Genomic DNA, 21,275 nt, shown 5'->3' with positions numbered 1-21,275 from the left:
GAAAACAAATTTGCTATAATTGGAAGCTGATTGAGATTCGCAATGTTGCCATTCGAACGATTGTACAATTGATAACTAAAATAAATTAAAAGGCCTGCTTTTTAAGGTTGTATGAACGTTTCCCTGCAAGGAGCTACACTGTCGACAAACGAATCAAAATTTGGTGATTGGGTTATCGAAAGAGCAATCGATGGAAGAACTGGTCATGGTATAAACTGTAAATGTTGTACCGCCATTAAAAGGCCGACCTGGCTCCTATTAAATATGACACAAACATATTTTGTGAAGCGAGTTGTACTTCAAGGTCGGACCGACGGAGGTAGTAGATTTCTTAAGATATATTTATGTGTGTTTCGCTTTGTTGTATTTTTATCTGATGATACATATTCATATTATCATAATAAACGGTGTTCAATAAATATGAGATGTAGTTTGTAACGAAGCTATGTCATTAGATAAACTTGTGTATGCATTTTAAACTTATATATCACTATTAATTGTACACTACAATAAAATACGTCTTCTTAAATTTCAGCTAACGATCAGTTTACGAATATCACAATGTTTGGTGGTCAAGCTGACAATCTCATGGTCGAACAACGGGTTGCTAGTTTTTCTGATACCATACAAACCTATGAGATAAGTCCACCACAGGCTATGCAATTAATACGCATGGTTGGTCAACAGGGACAAGAATATATGACAATATGTGAAATTGAGGTTTACAGACAAGAAGGTAACGATCAAGGGCCGTTCACTCATTTATATTACTTAATTATACATGCATTGTTGTTTTTTTAGTTGGGTTGGGTTTAATAAATGTGTGTAATGTATTATCGGAATGAACGAAATGATCAGTATTTCAATTACATTTTAATGCAACGGTGTCCTACACAATACTTGTCTTCCGTAATATAAAATGTACGTTGTTATAGATTGCATGATTGGAACCTACGGATCTAATTGTGAACAAACATGTCATTGTCTGGATGAGCCTTGTGACACATTTACTGGTAACTGTGGAACAGGATGTAAGAGTGGCTGGAAAGGGGCTGCGTGCAATCAAAGTAAATATATTTTCCATTTTGTGTATACAAGTTTTTGGCCGGTGAACAACATATTGTATTGGGATATATGTATTATAAAAACGATGTTAAATACTCGTGAGCAACGATATTTCAATCAGAGCATGTTTATAAACTGCTGCAGATTTTTACTACTTACTTTTCCAACTCCGGAATCACTATTCTCTAACCCACAACATAAAATAAGAATCCATAATATTTAAAAATATGTTTCATAGATGTCTTCATAACATTAAAATTGTATACATTTGCATTTTACAAATACTTCAATTTATACAATTATGGTTGTTTGATATGCGAACAAATATTGGATGGGAAAAACATTATTTGCACCAAAAACTATGACACAACATGCATTCGAATATCATCCTATGATTGATTTTTACGTAGAATCAGTGTGTATGCACTGAAAGGGTTGAATCTAGAATTTAATTAAACAAAATGTTAGATCGTCGTAGAGCGACTTTATACTGTCTTGTTAACAAGATGTTTGTGTACATACGAATTGTGTACATATGTTTTAATCACAGACGCCGGACTGTTTGGATAGGTAGTTTGTGCGCTTATTACATTTACGCTTAAATATACGATTTACAAACCTTTGTTTTAAGCAGTTTATTTGTATAAAATCTTATTATAGAATAAGAAAAACTGTGTGGTTTCTTCAACTACAATGCTCAAAATTTATCAAGAATTGTAACTTTATGAACTCGAAATCACTTAATTGAGAAACATTGTAGCTCATGTGAGCACAACAAGATCATGGCTAGCTTTTATGATCGACTTTTTCCGTAGTTTGTCTTGCGAAGTCCGTCATCAATATTAACCTAATTAAAAATTTAGAGGCCACAATTATTGACAGATCGTCATGAAACTTTGGCAGAATATTTGTCCCAATGTTATATTGACCGACTACAACACTGGATAACGTAAATAAAAGAAACAAGGTAACTGGGTCAAATTAAAAAAAAATCTTCATTACATTAGACGTAACATTTATAATTCCCAGCTGATGAGACTTCGTCAGAACAATAAATAATATTAATAAATCGGCAATGAGTTCGATCGTTTTTAACAACATTACCGTAAAAGGGTGGGGCAGTTTACTTATATGGCTCAAATAAAACCTTCTTAATACTTTAAAACGCACATTTATTTTCAAAACCTTTATGAAATGTGGTCACAGACCTTTTATTGTTTTTTTCTCAGCTGAGTTTCAAGAATGGTTAAAGTCTTCAAAACATGACCACCAGGTGGCCGGGCTATTATATGAAAATGGCTACAGTAAAACCTTGTTATCAGTGTAGAAAACACATCGACTTTCAAATGTTCATGAAACTTGGTCAGACAATGTGTTGTTTTGATATATCGGTAAGTTGAAATTATGGTAACCAGGTGGTGCGGCATTTTCCTAAATATAAATAAAGTGAAAGCTTTTTAACTGCTTAGAAGTAATTTGTGAAGTCCACTCATATGAAACTTTCTTATAAAAAGATTGTTTGATAATATCTAGTCCCATGCCAAAAATGAGTCAAGTCAGTAAAAACAATATCGCTGTCAGGGAGCGCGGAAGATTTCCGTAGACGGTTAACCTTATTATTTAAACCTTATTTACACTGTTAATGTCGAATGTGTACCTAAGATTTGTTAAAATGTCTCAGTTTTTTTTCTAACTTTATCTTGACTGAATTCGAAAATTGTTTTGGTATTTCGTTACAAATAGCTACCTAACGATCCGTTTGTTTAGCGTTTAGTTTAGGCAGTTGAGGCTTGAGTGTAACCATGATAATAATGATGATGATGATGATGATGATGATGATGTTGATGATGATTTTGATGATGATGATAATGATGATGATGATAATGATGATGATGATGATGATGATAATGATGATGATGATGATGATGATGATGATGATGATGATGATGATGATGATGATGATGATGATGATGATGATGATGATTACCATCACATTTTCCAAGACAGTCGCATACGGCTTAAGCCAATTAAAGAACAATAAGTGTTACTCTTGAATCTTAATGACCTTTCAGGCTATATATAATGTCAATAGCTGAATACCATTTCCCCACTTAATTTAACAATTTTCATAAGTCAACTATTTACTTTTCCAGCTTCTTGTTCAAGGGATATAACCAACGCTACCTACTTGCTAACTGATTGATTCAAACAAAGTTGTCCCCCCTAAATTAATATAATGTAAAAATATCAACGTATGCATGGTTCTGTGTTAGAAATTGTTAACTATTAAGAGTTTGTCATAATTATGTGCCAAGAAATCAACCTATATGTTCACTAAGTACTTGTATTTAACGTTGTATTCTCATAATTGGAAACTGATCACGAAACACATTTGTCTATATGTCTTCATTGTAATATATTTAAGTAACGAAGGTTTTGTTATGGCTCAGTAAGTAAAAATACATAATTTATAGTTTTATCTAATCAGAGAAAGCTACTTGCGTACATGCAGTATCAAACATTCTAAACACCCTAGAAGCCGTATTATTGACAAATATTGAAAAACGGTCAGATCGATAACATTGTGTTTCCTCAGCATTGGTCGATAGTTGCTCATGTGGGGTCAAAACTAAGTTTGAATGCCAATTTAAAATACATAAATACTACTTAGGATGTTTTTCCCAATCATCCTGAAACGTGTAAAATACATTAATTTGTTTTATTGATATATATGTGGAGTTTGAAAATGGTTTCAGTCGATTAATACAAAACATACTGCCCGATTTTTATGTAATTTTGCGTGTGTGTTTGTCTCATCCAATGACATTCTTTTTATTTACAGGACATATAATAATATACTTTAGTAATTTTATCATTACAGCCAAATAATATGTATCTTAACTTAATTATTAATTGTTACTGGAATTTGATACAATCAATATTTAAATCATAATTGTGTTTGTTCATACAATAACAAAACCTAGCTAGCACATGCATGTACATGTTACCTGTAAATAACCTAAGTGATGTCTATTTTACTGTTAATTTTCATTTTGTAATCAATGATAAGAAGATAGAAAAAATATGTTTTTCATTGATGCTGTAATATGTAATCCTCACATTTTTTTCTGCAAACGCGCTAGTTAATAAACAATCAAAAGATTACACAAATGATATTTGAATATGTCGTTAATATGTTCAGTGAGAGATGATTTCAATGAAAATGTGTTCACATAGCCTGCGACAACGGATGGTACGGCCAAGACTGTCTTACCCAATGTGGTCATTGTCTTAACAACGCTGCCTGTAATAAGACTTCCGGTATGTGTCCAGATGGATGTGCCGCAGGATACAAAGGTTCTCTCTGCATTGATGGTATGCTTCTTTTCCAATTCTTCTTGACAGTTTTGTTAATTTCAATTTTAATAATAATTGGCACTTTGTAAATTACGTTTTACAAAATATGCCTTCGTAAAAAGTGCACGACTCTACTATATATACGCTATTAGTGAATACGAAACTTGCCCTACATCGTTTTCGTCTATCAGAATGATGTCCACAATTTAATAATGATAACATCCATCATTCCTTAATTAAATGAATATAGGTTATTATTTAAGTTTCATTAAACATAATGCGAAAATGACCGGTATGGTCTTGCATGTGAACAAATATGTAGTCCTTGTAAAATCATGGTGCCATTTACAAACTGTCCGGCGAATTCTCTGGGGAATGTGAAACCGGATATAATGGGACGATGTGCATTGAAGGTAAAATACAACCCTTGTTTTGGTTTTTGCATACTATTCAGAACGTTCTGTATAACAATTCGTCATAGCAATATTTTAAGAAAATAATTGATATTAACACGACGCTGAATTGTTTGCATTAATAAAAGCATCAACAAAAACGTTCACTAATAATCAATTTATGTTAAAAAACTCTCTGTTAATTAATGCTGATCTGTATACAAGATATATGTAATGTAACTCATTAAAGTGAGGTAGCGAATCCAGTGCTGGAACGAGGGCTAGTATAAAGCTTTAAACATTTTCATTTTAACGATTAATTTCGCAAACAATCTAAACAAAATTCGTCAGGGCTTATGTCAGGCTTTTGAACAACAATACTTATATGATCTTAAATAAACGAGTGACCAGAATGCATTATCATAGTAATTACTGAAAATGAGAACACAGCCTTTTAGTACAAATTCTCTGGCGCTGACAATCTTATAAATATAAAGGGGCACACATAGACTGTATTAATGTCGAGAGATGAGTGTGAAACTGCTCTATCCCTCAAGCCTTATCATTATAGATTCAATTTTTGTCATGCTGAACACGCAGTAAACATCGTTTTTTGACGCACTGTAGTATCCCTTTTCATTTCCTATACTTCCCAACAATAGAAAGTCGATTGAATAACATATTGATGTAAATGTGAAACCTGTTGGTAGATTGAACGTTTTCCAATTTAAAAAGTTTCAGGCCTACCAGTGGGAAATTTTATATTCAAATTGATTGGTCGCTTACAAAGGTCAGCGAAGTTAAAAAGCTGGGTTTAAATGCTACGCCGAAAAAATGAAATAATTGTTAATAAAATAATTTTAGCGACAGAACTGTTTCAAAGCAACGTATTAAAATTTGGTCATGCTAGTTTCCAATATTCTTGTTCATTTTTTGCTTAACAACGATCCCAATCTCTTCTTAGAATTAATACATTTACAAACTTGGTATCCACTCGTTTCGAATGTGATTTCGGTTTCTTTGGAGACAATTGTTCGCAGCATGTGGCAAATGTAGTGGCGCATGTCATCATATAGATGGGATATGTTGACAATGCTGTGAAAAAGGCTTTGCTGGCGATCATTGTATGACACAACGTAAGGAAGGCACAATTCCGTTAGTTCAGTTTTCTTTAAACAATATATTTCTGTATCTTATGCAACGCAATCAGACATTAAATAGAAGTAATGTTCACAATTTGGTAAATACATTGACCTCCTGGTTTCAGTGATTCCGTCTGAGCTCATAGGACCAGCTGTTGGCGGTTCGGTTGGGGCTATTGTTGTTATCGCAATCATAATTGTATCAATGATCGCAATTAGAAGGAGGCGTTCAACGCCAACTAAAAGGTGATTTACGTTTTGCATTCTTGTTTCTAGTAAACATTTTCCATATGTTGTATCTTACAGACTCTTAATCGATAAATACACATGTTTTAGTAGTCGTAATAGTTGACACGCACGCAATTATATTAACTAGACATCAATATGAAGTCACATTAACTATTATTATTGTTTTTAGCTTACAACTGTAAACTTTGTTTTTCAGACATCAGTTCGACGACATTCCTGTTGCAATTCAGAATAACACAGATTTTAGTAAGATGTCCACTTTGTAAACATAATAAACATGTGTAAATTTGCATTTTTGTTTCCCAAGCATATGTCATATACACAAATGTATTGAATAATTGTATGAATTTGCAGAAATCGACAAAACACCGACAACGTCAAAGAATAAACCTCTGAAAGGCCCAACTGGAGCTGTGTATGAAAACGCAGGGTCTCCAGAAGAAGACGGCCTTAACTACAACAGCGAACCGCTACATAGAGAACTAAAACGTACTGAAATACGTCTCATTGCTGTCGATAAACTGCGAACGTTCGTACGAGACAACTACCAGAACAAAACAATCTTCCAGCAAGAATTTGATGTAAGTATAACATGACTTGGCATAAGTTATGTTCATGCAATGTTGTTATTAATGCAGTCTGCAATATGGATCACGCATTTAGTTAGTAAAATGTTTTTGTTTTTTTTACAAATTATTACATATATATATATATATATATATATATATATATATATATATATATATATATATATATATATATATATATTAATTATTACATATATGTATATCAATTTCAAATGTTAGTAATAACTTTCAAAGAATGTCGTTTCATCAAATGAAATAATGCATAAACTAATGATTGACCCCGATTCCAATGGTTAAATCGACGAGTTAACGCGTGACGTCACACTCACCTGCACAGTTAAGACTCCGCCCACTGGTTGGCAAAAAGAGATGGAATTCATATAAGCGCATATAGAAAAGGTTGAAACAATCAACGAAAATGCATTTTTGGAACGATTATATTGTTTTTAGCATAGGTGCAACGCACCTATGCTTAAGGTATAAGCTGCATTTCGAAAACCCACATCGATCGGTTGACCATTATGAAGCCTTACCTGATCAAAAATCAGACGAAATATCTATTTAATTTAGTATATGGTTATTCTTACAATTTTTTTTTTAAAACGTTTTTCTAACGTTTTTTTCCAAGAATATTGCTGACACCGTTTTAGTGAATTTTTCTAAGACCGTTTTACGTGAAAATAACTTCTAAGAAACTAAAACAAATTTCGTTCGTAAAACAATTCTGTTCTTGTTGATAGTGACCTCACACCTAATTTCTATTTCCTTTGTTAACTGTTCAGTGAGAGGACAAATGTTTACATAACTGAATTCATAAGGCCCTGGTTTAAGGATATGTAACATTCCATCGGTTAATTATAAATAGAAATTAAAACATATTCTCAGCAGGAAGTGGGGCATAAAGCACTTTTATTCTTTGAAAATGTGTAAAAAATGGCGGAGTACGATGAATGTTTTCTGATTTATGACATGGATTCTGACCTGCCTTTCTATGGATTTGATGAAGTAGAGTTTGAAAGTAATACAGATGTGTTAATTGAAGTTAAAATGATTTACTTTGAGCAAGAAATTAACGTTACGAGTAGAGCTAACGGTTTAAATGTTGCATCGAATATAATGGATTCGCGCGAATTCTGGACGAGTGTTGTGTCTGTAAAATATGAAATGGAAAGCTGTAAATGAATCAAGTCGGAAAAGAAAACGGATGGTTGCATAATGGTATGCGTGAAATAATGTAATTCTACGTATTTATTTTCATAGTTATGTCATTTTGTTACCATTCACATTCGTCACTATTTGGAATTCCCGTTTCTAAAAATAGAACAGTTTGGTAGCAACAACAAGGGGGGCGACTCGTGATGTCAGCAATTGTTAAGGTTAACAATATACTAAATAATCGAGTCATGAAGGAGGGCTGTACTCTCTAAACAAATCATCATATTTTCCTCGAAGGTATGTTATACACTTTAGACTGTTGTTCTGGTTTTATCGTTTGGAGGTATTAATAGGGTAAGCATAGGGTGTTCACTACTAAATCCCTGAAATATGATAAAGTTGGAGATTAAAGTAAAAAATGGCACTACAATCCACTAGAAAACGGCCAAAAAAAAGGCGCAAAAACAGTCGATTTTGATTTGAGTCGAATTCTTTTTTGGTTGAACATGACATATCTTTTTTTTAGCTTAAATCGATTCAGCTAAGAATGCCCGTCCAGAAAAGGTATGGTTATGGGTGTCTCTATGTGCAAAATGTTGTATTAATTTTCGCTCAAAGTTGTCGCTTTTACATCGAAACATATAAGGAAACTATTTAGTATATTTTGGCCTTAACATTTACTTCAGCAGCAACTTCCTTGTATCTTGCAACTATGCTTTCAGCGCCATCGGCGCTCTCGTTATTATTTGTTTTTACCAACAACGAACTCGGGAGTAGAACACAATGTAAGAGCTCGGTATGTGGTTACGACAAAAATCTCCATACTTGGCACTTCTTCGCGACCATTTTAAGTGAAAGAATTCTCTTAAATTGAAATTATTTTAGAAAAAAATACATTTAATGAACGAAAACAAAACGGATGAAAACAAACAACAAATAGACCGATTTTATGTACGCAACATTAAGTACGTGATTTGAACCTTTTTTTGTCTGAAAAAAATGTTGACACTCTTTGTTGCAGCATTTCTATTCCGGTGTTTTATTGCACTATTGTTCATCACAACACTCTCGTTATGATCGGATACTGTTCAGACAATTATAAAAAAAACATGGTGTCATAAACCCTGGGACATATACTTGGGTCCCTGCATAAAACACATGTTGTAGACGAGTGTCTGATCATTAAACACAATTTATGATACTTCAATGTCATCCCTTGGCATATTAAGCAGTCATTTAAGCCAAATTGTAAAGCCAAAATACTGAACATTGCTTCAATAAAATATTGTAACATTTAAAATAATGAAGACATTTTCGGAAATGGACTTACATGAACTAGTGTATATATATTAGCTAGTTTAATCATAGTAATACAGTGTTTAATAACTATAAATAAATGAAAAATATTGTGCAATTTTACGGCTACGCAATTGAGGTATTTAACGGGTACCGACAAATGTAAACTCCGCTATAACGTGTATAGATTGTACGTACCTGCAGTGTACGAAACACCATCATGAAAACAAGCAATCACAAAAGGTTAAAATACTTGCGTTAAATAAATTTAATATATAGATTTATTGATCATCAAATGCTAGATTTTTATTACTCCTTATCACTAGTAACGAGATTTCAATATACATGCAAAGACAGTTCAATTTGCATAATATGCAGTGTTCTTTTCCGTAAGTATGCTAATATTTATTAATATTGTCATTAAATGTAAACGAAACGATAAGTGCATTTAATGGAAAAAAACACAGCATAAAAAAGTGTAATGTATTCCGCTTTTTAGGGCTTTGTTTTATAATTGTTATGCACTTTCGATCGCTGATGAAAAATAACACTATCCACACCACTTATAATTATAATCAAATGCATATATAATGTTTAATTATTGTTTAAATATCATTTATTTAAGTCTTACTATCAGAAAGAATAAGGCTAATTTATTGGTTTGTTTTGTGGAATTATCAGTACTTAGTCTTTTGACCACGTTAACTCTATGCTTATTACTACTTAGCATTTTTATGAAGAGGAAATTATATTTGTGAATGTACATTTGGTGGTACTAAATATGATATATTTGCACTATTTCTTAAGAGTTTTAATGATTGTTTTGGATTTGTATACAATTTATGACTAAACAAAAGCCCTATATCAATGTTTAACGATACCGCAACCAGTGTTTTTCCAACCAGCTAGTGCGCATGCGCGGAAAATCCCGAATGTAAACAATTTAGTCGTCTATAAACTAGTTTAATAAAGCAAATCTATCGTTTTCGTTTTGATAAATACTTTAAACAGAAAATACCATATGGTCTTCAACATCCGACGATTGTGGCATCTTCAGCCACAGCCAAAAATAGATACAAGGAGATGTATGCATGTAAGTTATATATTAGCAAGATAGAAAAGCAAAGACGCTTTAAATATATACAGTATTAAATAATATAACCTGCTTATTCAAGTGTTATAGATTGTTAATATATTTCGTGTATACCAAATGCATAATGTCTTTCTTATATGACTGTAACATGCATGTATATAAGCGTTTTAATAATAATAATAATAATTCTAATAATAAAAACAATGCTACTACTAATTATTATTATTTATATTATATTTATTTTGATAATAATAGTATAATTATTATTGTAATAAATAGTATTCGTATTTTTCTTCTTGTTGTTCCTTTTGTAATTGCTATTATTAAAATTTAAATAATAATAATATTATTACTATTGTACATGATAATTATACTTTTTATAATAACAATATTTTATTTAATTGTATGACAATTTTGAAGAATACCAATTTTATAATAATGATCTAACAATCGTTGAAATACATAACTATACTATTTTGACCGCAATAAAAAAGATCGAACTCTTTAAACAAAGGTATAGCGTTTAAGAAATATAATTGGATCACATTTTTGTTCTTGCAGACGACCATTCTCGAGTGATTCTCAGAAGAATCGCCGATGAACCACATTCCGACTACATCAACGCCTGCCATGTCGATGTACGTGAGACATTTATGGTTGACAATGAAGAACTTATAAATAGTGCATTAAATATATTTAATGGATTTTCACTTGTTAAATGAACAAATAGTATGACCTTGAAACAAACAATATAAAGCCGAGTTATATGAAAAGAGCCAAAACAATATATTAAAAAAAAGTTAGCAGCGTTGTATAAATGATATTAAGTAGGAACCATCACTCGGTCAAGTATTATGTGGTGTAAAACATGTGTATGAAAGAATAATTCCATTATTATACGTTAGGCATTATTATTCGAACACGTTTATACGTAGTTTGTTAAGATGAATACCATACCAAAGAAAGTGTTAACGATCTTACTAATTTATTAATGTCATTGAAATAAAATATATGATCAGCCTGTGTATATGTTTTTGTGTAGGGCTACACGGAAGAAAAAAAGTATATTGCGTCCCAAGGTAAAACAGTTTCTACACATGTATTAAAACATGATATTTTCATGTCAATGGATCGCGTAAATAGCTGATGATAATTCGTGTATATGTATGAATAAAAAATAAAACTCGATAAAAATTATCGGAGGATAATTTCGCTAGTATTAAATGTTACGCGCTGATCAATTTCTAAACAATAAATGACAATAAAGCAACAGAGCACTACACCATATACTACCAGAAGGAAATGTTTTGTTAATTTGCCCGTATGCTTTGTATAATTCCTAAAACTCGCATGCCTTCAGGTCCGGTCAACCCAATGGTAGGCGATTTTTGGAGAATGGTGTGGGAACAAGACGTCTTTATTATAGTTATGACTACGAAACTCGTTGAAGAAGGAAAGGTGCGTGTACAAAAATCTGTTTCTGACTTTGAAGTGAGGGACGTGTACTCGAGAATTATGTGGATATTGTTATGTCAATTGTTGAGTACAAAACATGAATATTCGAATACATGTCGTTATGTCTTTTTTTCCATCATTTGTCATTTTGAGGATAAAAAATATAATGTAATATTCGATTAACATAAACAAAAAAGTTATTTCGACGCACGTCAATCTTATTTTATAAAAGGTTGCAAGTATTCCGAATTAAACTGAAATAAAGATTAAATCATGAGATTCAAATAGAAAAGCAATTATTAAATATGTCAATTTACGTGAGGGATATAACTTTTGAAATTTGTGAAATGTTCATTCAGAAAGTTATATTTAGTTATCACTGAATTGAGTGCAACATACATCATAACACACCTGTAGTAAAACTACATAAAATATACAAAACTCAAGCATTATTATTTTGTAATCGTTGTTTATATAAACTTGCGAATTTCAGATGAAATGTTTGAAATACTGGGGCGAAAGCAAACCGATAATACACGGCACCTTTGCGGTCACACTTTCAGAAGAAAAAGACTATTCATGTTATACAATTCGAACGATTACTTTGCATGAAAAGGTTTGTTTTGATTCTTGTAGTTCCATTTTCAAATCTTAAATATAGCAATGCCGACATGACTTTCGTTTTAGGACACATTCTTTAATAAGTAAAATATATTGTATAATAGTTTGATTGCCATTTTTATCGAGTAAATATTGTTCCGGGCGTTACAATATTGCTAGTGCGTAGATATTTGCATAATGTCTTATGTGAAATGAAGAAGTAGTAAAAGTCAATAAACGAGCAATCGATTGCAGGATAAACCACATGTTTCTCGCATCGTGACCCAGTTTCACTACACTACTTGGCCCGATAAAAGCGTGCCAAACAGCAGCACAAGCCTCGTACAATTCTGGAGAAAGATTAGGTGTCAAAAAAGAACAACCAAACAAGCATGGCTAATACATTGCAGGTAAAATAAGAAGTAACAATTTCTTATTTCGGACTGTTGTTTAGTGTGTGCGCTGGGACTCATTTAAATTGCTGCACTTTAAGACGTTGTATGTGAAACACTACTCATTTGATAACACACATCTTAATTAATGGTTTCGATTTCGTTTCTTGACTATATCTGGTGTATCTTATACCCTCCATGCCCGTTTTGGATACACGTCGGGTAAGATGTTTACTTGGGAGAAAAGGAAGTCGTCTATTGATCTGGAGGGCAACAGGTCTATATTCAAATCGTTTGTGTTTGAAATTCGAATACACACGATATCAAGAAAACATTTGCAAAGATATCTTGCTAAAAAGTGTGCACACTATATATTAGCAACAGCGTACTTACATTAAGCAAGAATCTACAACTTCATTAACCTAAAAATGCTGGGCAATTTCATTAACCCCGTACCTAAACAAGAAATTCGAAAAATGGCATTGGTTAACAATGGATTGGTTAGATTACTTATTGGGTTTGGAATTAAGTAACGATTGTGTTTGTTTCTGCTGTCAGCGCTGGTGTTGGGCGCACCGGGACCTTAATTGCAATGGACTATCTCTACGATCAGGGAAAGGAGACCGGGAACATTGATATCCCACAGTGTGTGACCAACCTGCGCGCTCAGAGGGTCAACATGGTGCAGACTGTCGTAAGTGTACCCAGCCGATAAGTAGTTTCGTGATATCTGAAGATTGAACACTTGTTCAAATCTTTGTTACATACAAATGTATTGATTGTCCTTTTTTCACTATAAAAGCGGCATCTTATGCATGAAATAAGAAAAGACATACGTCAAGACCGCGGAAGATGTTCGTTGTACACCGTAATTTAGTATAAAAGCGATAGAATAGTTTTTTATTAAAAAATAATTGTCAAGATCGGTCATCATTCCAGAGTCAGTACCGATATCTGTACAAGCTGATGCTTGAAATGTTGGTACTACCTTCCCAACCCGTGACTACCGAACAGCTAAGTGGAGAGAATATGGGGCTCAAAGAACAGTATTTAGTAAGTTTGATAACAGGGAATACAATAATTAGCCGCGTTTTAATAAGACATGTTGATAAGGTCGCATTAAGGTTACTTTTAATGCGTTGTAGGGCACATTTTAAAATTCGAAACTACACAACATGTGTTTTCAAAGACATATTAATAAACATAAACTTTCCTTTGGAAACATGTAAAAACAGAACCATCAATGCAAACCAAAAGATATAACATTGATAAAACGCATTAATAATAATATTATTGTGAGCGTTTCATTTTTTAAATATCTCACAAATCGAAACATGTATCAGGATTTAAGCACCGAGGAGTCACTGTTTCCAGACGATAACACGTACAAATCGGCAACGACCAATGAGAATCAGTCAAAAAATAGATCAATGGACATCCTGGCTGGTATTAAGAATAATACGTACCCTTATATATAAACTAGATTGCTCTGGTGGTTTTGTATTTATCTGTATTGATGTGAATTTAATGTGTTCATTGACAAATTGTTTAAATTCGGCATGTTTGTTGAAGAGTAATTACATTTAAAAACACTATAAATTGGCGTTACATTGTGCATAAGACCTAATGTGATATATGTGCTTCTTAAATAAACATGTAATTAATCCTCAGGTGATAATTATCGCCCATATTTGTCATCACACATTCCGAACACGACCGATTACATCAATGCTGTGATAATGCCAGTAAGTGCTAAACAAATTGTATTATATATGACATATTACTTGCTTCAATATTGTTATTTATTATATCTGTTTCAATTGTATACATCTTTACACTTAAATAACTATATTAGTATTCGTCACACCTGGCAAATACGAATGTTGTTCAAATCTTGATTGACTACGATTTGTTATGATTTGATTTGGTCTGCTAATATTCAAAGACAGTGTTTTGTACACTATAAAATAATGTCAATATTTAACATGTTTATAGGTATTTTAAAAACATGCACTTTAAAACCGCTGTCTTGTTCTTAGTTCACTTATGTTAACAAATGTACATGGACGTTTGCAAAGGAATTTGTATACAGCTTAACTATAGATGACTATGTTTCATGGTACTATTTTTTTTCTTGTTTGCCGATGAATCAATTTTGAAAATAAGAAATTACAATCTATTAAATAGTGATTATAGTTGCTGCAACCATCGTTATCTTAAATAGCCATCATCTGTATCCGTATAAGGATAATATGCTTCAAACGTAACCAAAATCATTTTTTTGGCATTATTAAAGATGAAAAAAGACACTGTTTAGTTAACTATGCAAGTTTCAATGAATAATCAAAGCCTAAAGATCATAATTACACCATGGTTGACCACTGTACTAAATCATGTTTTATAAACCACACGGTCTATGATATATTTAATTGTAAACTATAAGACCAAGAAAAGTGTTTGATCCAGGTCTTAAACATCATGATCAACCGTAAGTCGACAGTGGCTCTATATGGCGATTTAACACGTTGCCAAAAAACATGTTTGACAAGTGCACTGGTTTATTGTAAAATACTGCCTATGACAGTAGTAATTATATAGGTTCTGCTCTCTATATACCTCCAAATGTCATATGTAGTTTACCCAGTTTATTATGTGTTATATGACATTCATATATGTTCTTATGTGTACTTGGAAACTAATCTGAAATATTAAAAAAGCACATATTAAGCAATAGGTACATAAAGTTAATGAAATTAACATAACACGCGATTAATCACGATGGCTTAAAGACCATGTTTAACTATAGTCACCTAGGCGATAGTAGCGTCATGCAACATGATGGGCATGGGCAATGTTTAAATCCACGACGGTCTGCAACCATGTTTACATGTGTTGAGTTTGTATTTTCACTAAAGGTCCAAAGTTTGTTTCTTATGTTGTGTGCTGCAACTATGAATTTAAAAGTTTAAATCGTATTTAATAAAAACGCTTAGATACATTAAATACTAATCCTTTCAATTGATTCAGAGTTACAAGCTGCCGACAAGATTCATCATCACACAAGCTCCTCTAGAACACAGTTTTGTGGACTTCTGTAGACTTATATGTGAGAAGGAAATTGAACTGATTGTTTCCTTTGATGATTCCATGTCTGAGGTGAACAAAATACGTATGTTCTTGTAGGATGCACTTAAACCCGATTAAAAATGGTTGTAACTCATTGCTATCACTTTGTTATGCCCATTGCAAGATATGGGGTAATGGAAGCAACTTAAAAAGACTTTTACAAAACTGAAGTCTATTAATAATATTAGCGTATGTTGGTAATATTATTAAACTACAGCAAGATAAGCAGAAAATCAATTATTGTTTTCCATAAAACATGTGATCCTTTCTTGGAATGGTTAATGTTAAACAATACGGTTTAAAACATTAAAATAAAGCATTGGAAATGTGTAATTTATTTGCAGGAAGAAAAATGTCTTCCAGGCGAAAACGAAACAAAGTCGATTTCTGGTATAAGATTGACTGGTGTATCTTGTGAACCGAAAGACGGACCAGACTTTTATACAAGATCGTTTGACTTAAATCTTAAACAAAAGGTAATTTTTGTCCCACTTCCATAAACAGTTGACAATTTATATAACTCAAAAATACTTGTTTACGTCTATTTTAATTGTGTATTTCTAGCTAAGGGTTCACGTGTCGAAGGCAGGACAGCACAGTCATTTGACGTTGATAATCTAGATTCAAATTGGGCTATTTCGTAACACGATTTTGATGCGAAGTATTCACAATCAACATTTAATATAGTTTAAAGTTCTTTAGATTCTTTGAATCATTTTTTTTACGTTTTAATGTCACTGTGCGAATTGTATGCAATACAAGGATAATAAAAACAAGAACTAGAACAAATAGTTTATTCACTTAAGCATTTACCAGCTCATCCTGATTAATATAAAACACTCATACATGCTTGAAAAATATAGTAATTAAGATAATAATAAATAACTCGTGAGAGTGTTGTGTGTTTATGTACACACTGAATTAAGTATTCATACTCAACCGAGGAAACAGCCAAAAAATCACTTTCATTTGATAATCATTTTATAATACACTGAAAATGTTAACACAAATCGGCGTCAACAGATAAAAAACAGTACATTAATTTCATATCAAACGGTAAATAAATAACCATTATAAACGTTGAGTTAAACAAGAATGAAATCTTTTCTTTGTTTAAAGCATATAATACATTAAATTGCGAAGGGTACCTTTATTATTACTATTAAGGAGTTTCAAAAAATTATGCATACTTGGTCTTATTGAATGATGTTCTGATATGTATTTGGATCATTCTTCTAAATAAAATGGACATCTGAATAAAAAGTGATATTTGTCTTCTAAATCGTTAAGATTACATGAAGTTCAAATACTTTCATTGCTGATTATGTTATAATGTCTACCAGTTTCAATTAACAGATAATGTGACGATAAATGTATTTTAGCAATGATGTTTTTTATTGTCAATGGCATCTAAATACACAGATCTTTCAAATGCATGTTTAAGATCTTTATAAAAAAGTAATGAAATTGCACATTTACTCTCCACTCAGATACATGCTGATCTCTGAGTCTAGTCATTAACAAAGGAATAAAACTTTCAATAACAACTGACTCAGGAAACAACCAAACATCTGTAAATCCTGTTTGTTTTGAAAAATTTGCGATTTAACAAAAGGACCAATTAACAGTGTTATTTTGTGTTTCAATTTCTAATCTTTGCATATTAATAACAGTAGTAATGATACAATTTCCTTGTTCCTTTTGGTGAAGTTTAAAAAAATATTTAACAGTTCTTAAGTATCTACCAATGTATAAAGGAAATCGACCAAGTTCAGCATAAAGATTTAATTTGTTGACAGTTTTACATTTATCAGTCTTTTACAAAACGTTCAGTGAATACGTTCAATATTAGTTGCCGCAATAAATTCACATACTTCGCAGTTATAATGGCAGGTATAACAAATGACCTGACATAACAGTACGAAGGTAGTTAACATTGCTAAATATTTCAATATATTTGTCTTTGTAGGTCCATTTGTATTTTAGCTTAACGCGCCCCCATTTCGAAATACCATTATTTTTGTTTTTTCAATATTAAGTGGATATAGGACAAATATTATTTTATAATAACTAATCAAATACCTACAATTTGATCATTCATTCTGGTATACACTTTTGACGTTATGTAAGCTGTTAGACTCCTGTTCAATAACGTTCATCCGCTCATTCGTCTTTCAGTCAGCCTAAAATGAAATACTTCAACAACACGTAAAACATTATCGTGTGGCACTTGGACATATTTAAAGTGAAAATTGCATATTTTGGGCGACCCGTAATTTCTGCAGATGTAAAATGTCAGGTGGCTGTTACTTAAACAGAAGTACACTAAGTAACTCAATTTCTTCGAATGTACATAAGACATAATCATGAACACGCGAATAACACTTTGACGGCAGTATAAAACTGCTGTTCACTATTTCATTTACGAATTCATTCGTCTGGCAAATTGAAAAAAAACAACTTAATATTGCTAAACTAAAGACGTGGTAAGATAAAGTGCTATTTCCAATTGTTATAGATCGTGCAGTGTTTGTCGTACTGTTTTATGACCCCTGTTTTCCGTGCATTAATGCTAAGCAGTGTTGACTTTACAGACACACAGATTTTCACAGATAGTGTACACAGGCTGGTCGCAAATGATGGAACTGCCCCAGAGTCCTCGATCATTTATGAATTTGTTGCGCCACGTACGAAATGTTACAAGTGAAGCACCCATCCTAGTCCAATGCCTGTAAGTTATTTAACTTATCCATGTATACACATTTAAGCTTACCCTAACAATGCATTGCATTATGTATAAAATGAACTTGCATATTTGTTATACAATATAGTGTAATAAATAATATTACATTTTAAATTTTTTAATAATTGTTTAGCTGATACTCGGCCATTCGTACCATACTTATTTCACATACTCAAAATGAGACCTGTATTCATTACTACCTTGGGATAGTGTCAACACGAATCAACCGAGATTTAAATGTAATTAACAATTGTGATGTATTTTTTTCTACCCCTATATAAACTTGATCAAAATATATCGACATATAGCACAGGAAACATCCGTTTTTGTTGCATGAGATTTACACGGTTTACTTACAAACAATGTACTGGGCGTGGGGAGTAATTTATTCATTAAATACGATATTATATCAGATTGAATCAATGTAGTTAATACACATGTGCTTCTGAAATTCTGCATAACTTAAGACAAGGATTAATTTCTGTATTTTTTAGAACTGTCTATCATAGATTGTATTGATATTCTTACTGTAATTCTTATATCTATGATATTGCATGCTTCGAACTAGTACTACGGTTGTTTTCAGCAGACTGGAAGTAGTTAACAGTGAGCCGAGAATATAACACATAATCATTATGAGAGATTTAAACTGACTGCTGTGATGTATATGGGCCGTTCTCGTTGCAAATGGGGTTGAAAGCATGTATGAAAAATGCCGTGCCTGATAAGAATGTGCAGTCCGCACAGGCTAATCAGGGACGACACTGACCGTTTGTGTGATATTTATCGTTTGAAGAAAGTCTATTTTAAGCAAAAATCAAGTTTTTCCAGAAAGTGTCGTCCTTGGTTAGCCTGTGCGGACTGCATAGGCTAATCTGACACTTTACGCACGTGCATTGAAGCCCGTTTTCACACAGCAGTATCCATATATAGTTAAGAACTACTCATGAAACGATTTTACATATCATGTATAAATAGAAATGGTGCCGACAAAAGCGGTCTGTTCGTGGTGATATGGACGCTTCTGGAACACTTGGAGATTGATGGTGAGGTCAGCATACCACGTGTCGTCAGGCACCTGAGGCTGAGGCGAAAACAGATTATACCAACCTTCGTAAGTTGTAGAGCCTGTATTAGTACAACTAATACACGCAAAGCAGAGAATTACTCAATGTCCCGTATTCAGATACTATTTGTAAAACAGATAATTTCAATTGTTTAATGTTTGCTGACAGACTGACCGGACAGATGAGACCTTAAATGACTGGCCCCGAAATTGTCAGTTCAGACACAGTCATGAACTCAATCATTTGACTTCCTCGCATTCGCAACTGTTTTTTAGCTGTATCGTATTTTTGACATATTAACACGAGTCAGTGTGTGTTCCGATTATAAAATGATTTGAAGTAAAACAATGTGTATGTTGTAGGACCAGTTCAAGTTTTGTGCAGACTGCATTGCCAAAGATGATGCGAACACATACGTAAATTTTCAGAAAAAGTCGTCATAGATATTACATAAAAATAAAAACATGTGTTGAATGTTTGTATACTGGACACGGAATATATGTCATTTTTTGCGTTCGCAAATGTTAAATATATTACACCGTTGTCGGTTTGGAAACACATGCTTAATTTTTAAAGTGTTGAGCAATTTTTTATATTTTTTTATAGTTTACTTACATGTGTTTGCTTCGTTATATTTGTTAATTTGTAACCAGACATTGTAAAGGCATTGTGTATTTTAAATGTTTTAGTTAATATTGCATGCGTTTTTATTTTATTGTTTTCACTTGTCAAAATGAAAATTTAATTGTAATATAAAAAGTTCACCTAACAAATTAAGCATTTAATAATATGTTTTCCGCATTTGTTATCATTATGTTATCACACAAAATATGGACAAGTAAAGTACCAGAAATGAAAAACAACACCATTGCGATTAAATGGTTCACGGTGTTAACTACAGAAAGTTTTGGAAAACATCCATGAGAATACTGAAATGTCACGCGTTTAATGATCTTTTTGGTTCGTTCATTTGACGAAAACACTTAACGGTTCGCATTTTAATTTATCATGTTGTTGTGTACATGCTGTACTATGTGTCTTTCACAAGCCAGTTGACACTATAATGCAGTTGTTCTACATTTAAACTGGTATATAAATACCGCTAAAAACATTCAAAATGCATTGACCTTGCCTATCATGATAGAAACAATACCCTCTTAGTTGTAAGCTATTATTTGGGAGTTGGTTGCGAAGTTGCACATCAAAATCTTCTGTTTAAAAAAAATAACTGTATTCTTAAATAAAGTTACATCCACCGATTTGATTGATTTAACGCATTCAGAACGTCCATCATATACATTAAAACTAAAACGTGTTTTTTTTTAACGTAAACACTTTTGTTTTTCAAAAATTGATTTTCAGTTTGTATCAATCACAATTGTTTTCAATGTCATTTAACATTATTGAACTTCTAGGTAAGTAGTTTACACATGGCCTTGATTATCGGTGTGGGATAATAATTTTCATTTTATATCGTCAATCGTTATTATTCATTTAATGTCCGAGACAATAATTTTAATAATGTAATGAACGAACATCGTTGACATGTTGCTTCC

General features: G+C 32.3%; 2 protein-coding genes across 2 annotated transcripts; both read left to right on the top strand.

Moving 5' to 3' along the window:
- The first annotated feature begins 4,050 nt into the window (after positions 1 to 4,050).
- Positions 4,051 to 12,805, top strand: LOC127869727 (receptor-type tyrosine-protein phosphatase kappa-like). The gene is made up of 10 exons (XM_052412384.1): positions 4,051 to 4,440; positions 6,082 to 6,202; positions 6,402 to 6,451; positions 6,560 to 6,786; positions 10,255 to 10,336; positions 10,898 to 10,974; positions 11,379 to 11,415; positions 11,697 to 11,794; positions 12,285 to 12,407; positions 12,647 to 12,805. Exons 1-10 carry the CDS (start codon positions 4,389 to 4,391, stop codon positions 12,803 to 12,805), a joined length of 1,026 nt encoding a protein of 341 aa, XP_052268344.1. The 5' UTR covers positions 4,051 to 4,388.
- A 608-nt stretch (positions 12,806 to 13,413) lies between these two features.
- On the top strand, positions 13,414 to 21,003 carry LOC127870468 (receptor-type tyrosine-protein phosphatase mu-like). Its single transcript, XM_052413055.1, has 9 exons — positions 13,414 to 13,477; positions 13,723 to 13,836; positions 14,127 to 14,229; positions 14,455 to 14,528; positions 15,811 to 15,939; positions 16,254 to 16,385; positions 18,504 to 18,640; positions 19,631 to 19,766; positions 20,082 to 21,003. Exons 1-9 carry the CDS (start codon positions 13,463 to 13,465, stop codon positions 20,160 to 20,162), a joined length of 921 nt encoding a protein of 306 aa, XP_052269015.1. The 5' UTR covers positions 13,414 to 13,462; the 3' UTR covers positions 20,163 to 21,003.
- Positions 21,004 to 21,275: the final 272 nt, after the last annotated feature.

Source organism: Dreissena polymorpha, chromosome 2, assembly GCF_020536995.1.
Source record: "Dreissena polymorpha isolate Duluth1 chromosome 2, UMN_Dpol_1.0, whole genome shotgun sequence".
In the NCBI taxonomy this organism is placed as follows: Eukaryota; Metazoa; Mollusca; class Bivalvia; order Myida; family Dreissenidae; genus Dreissena; species Dreissena polymorpha.
The sequence above is the reverse complement of the archived record's forward strand: the minus strand, read 5'-3'. Positions and strand labels throughout refer to the sequence as shown.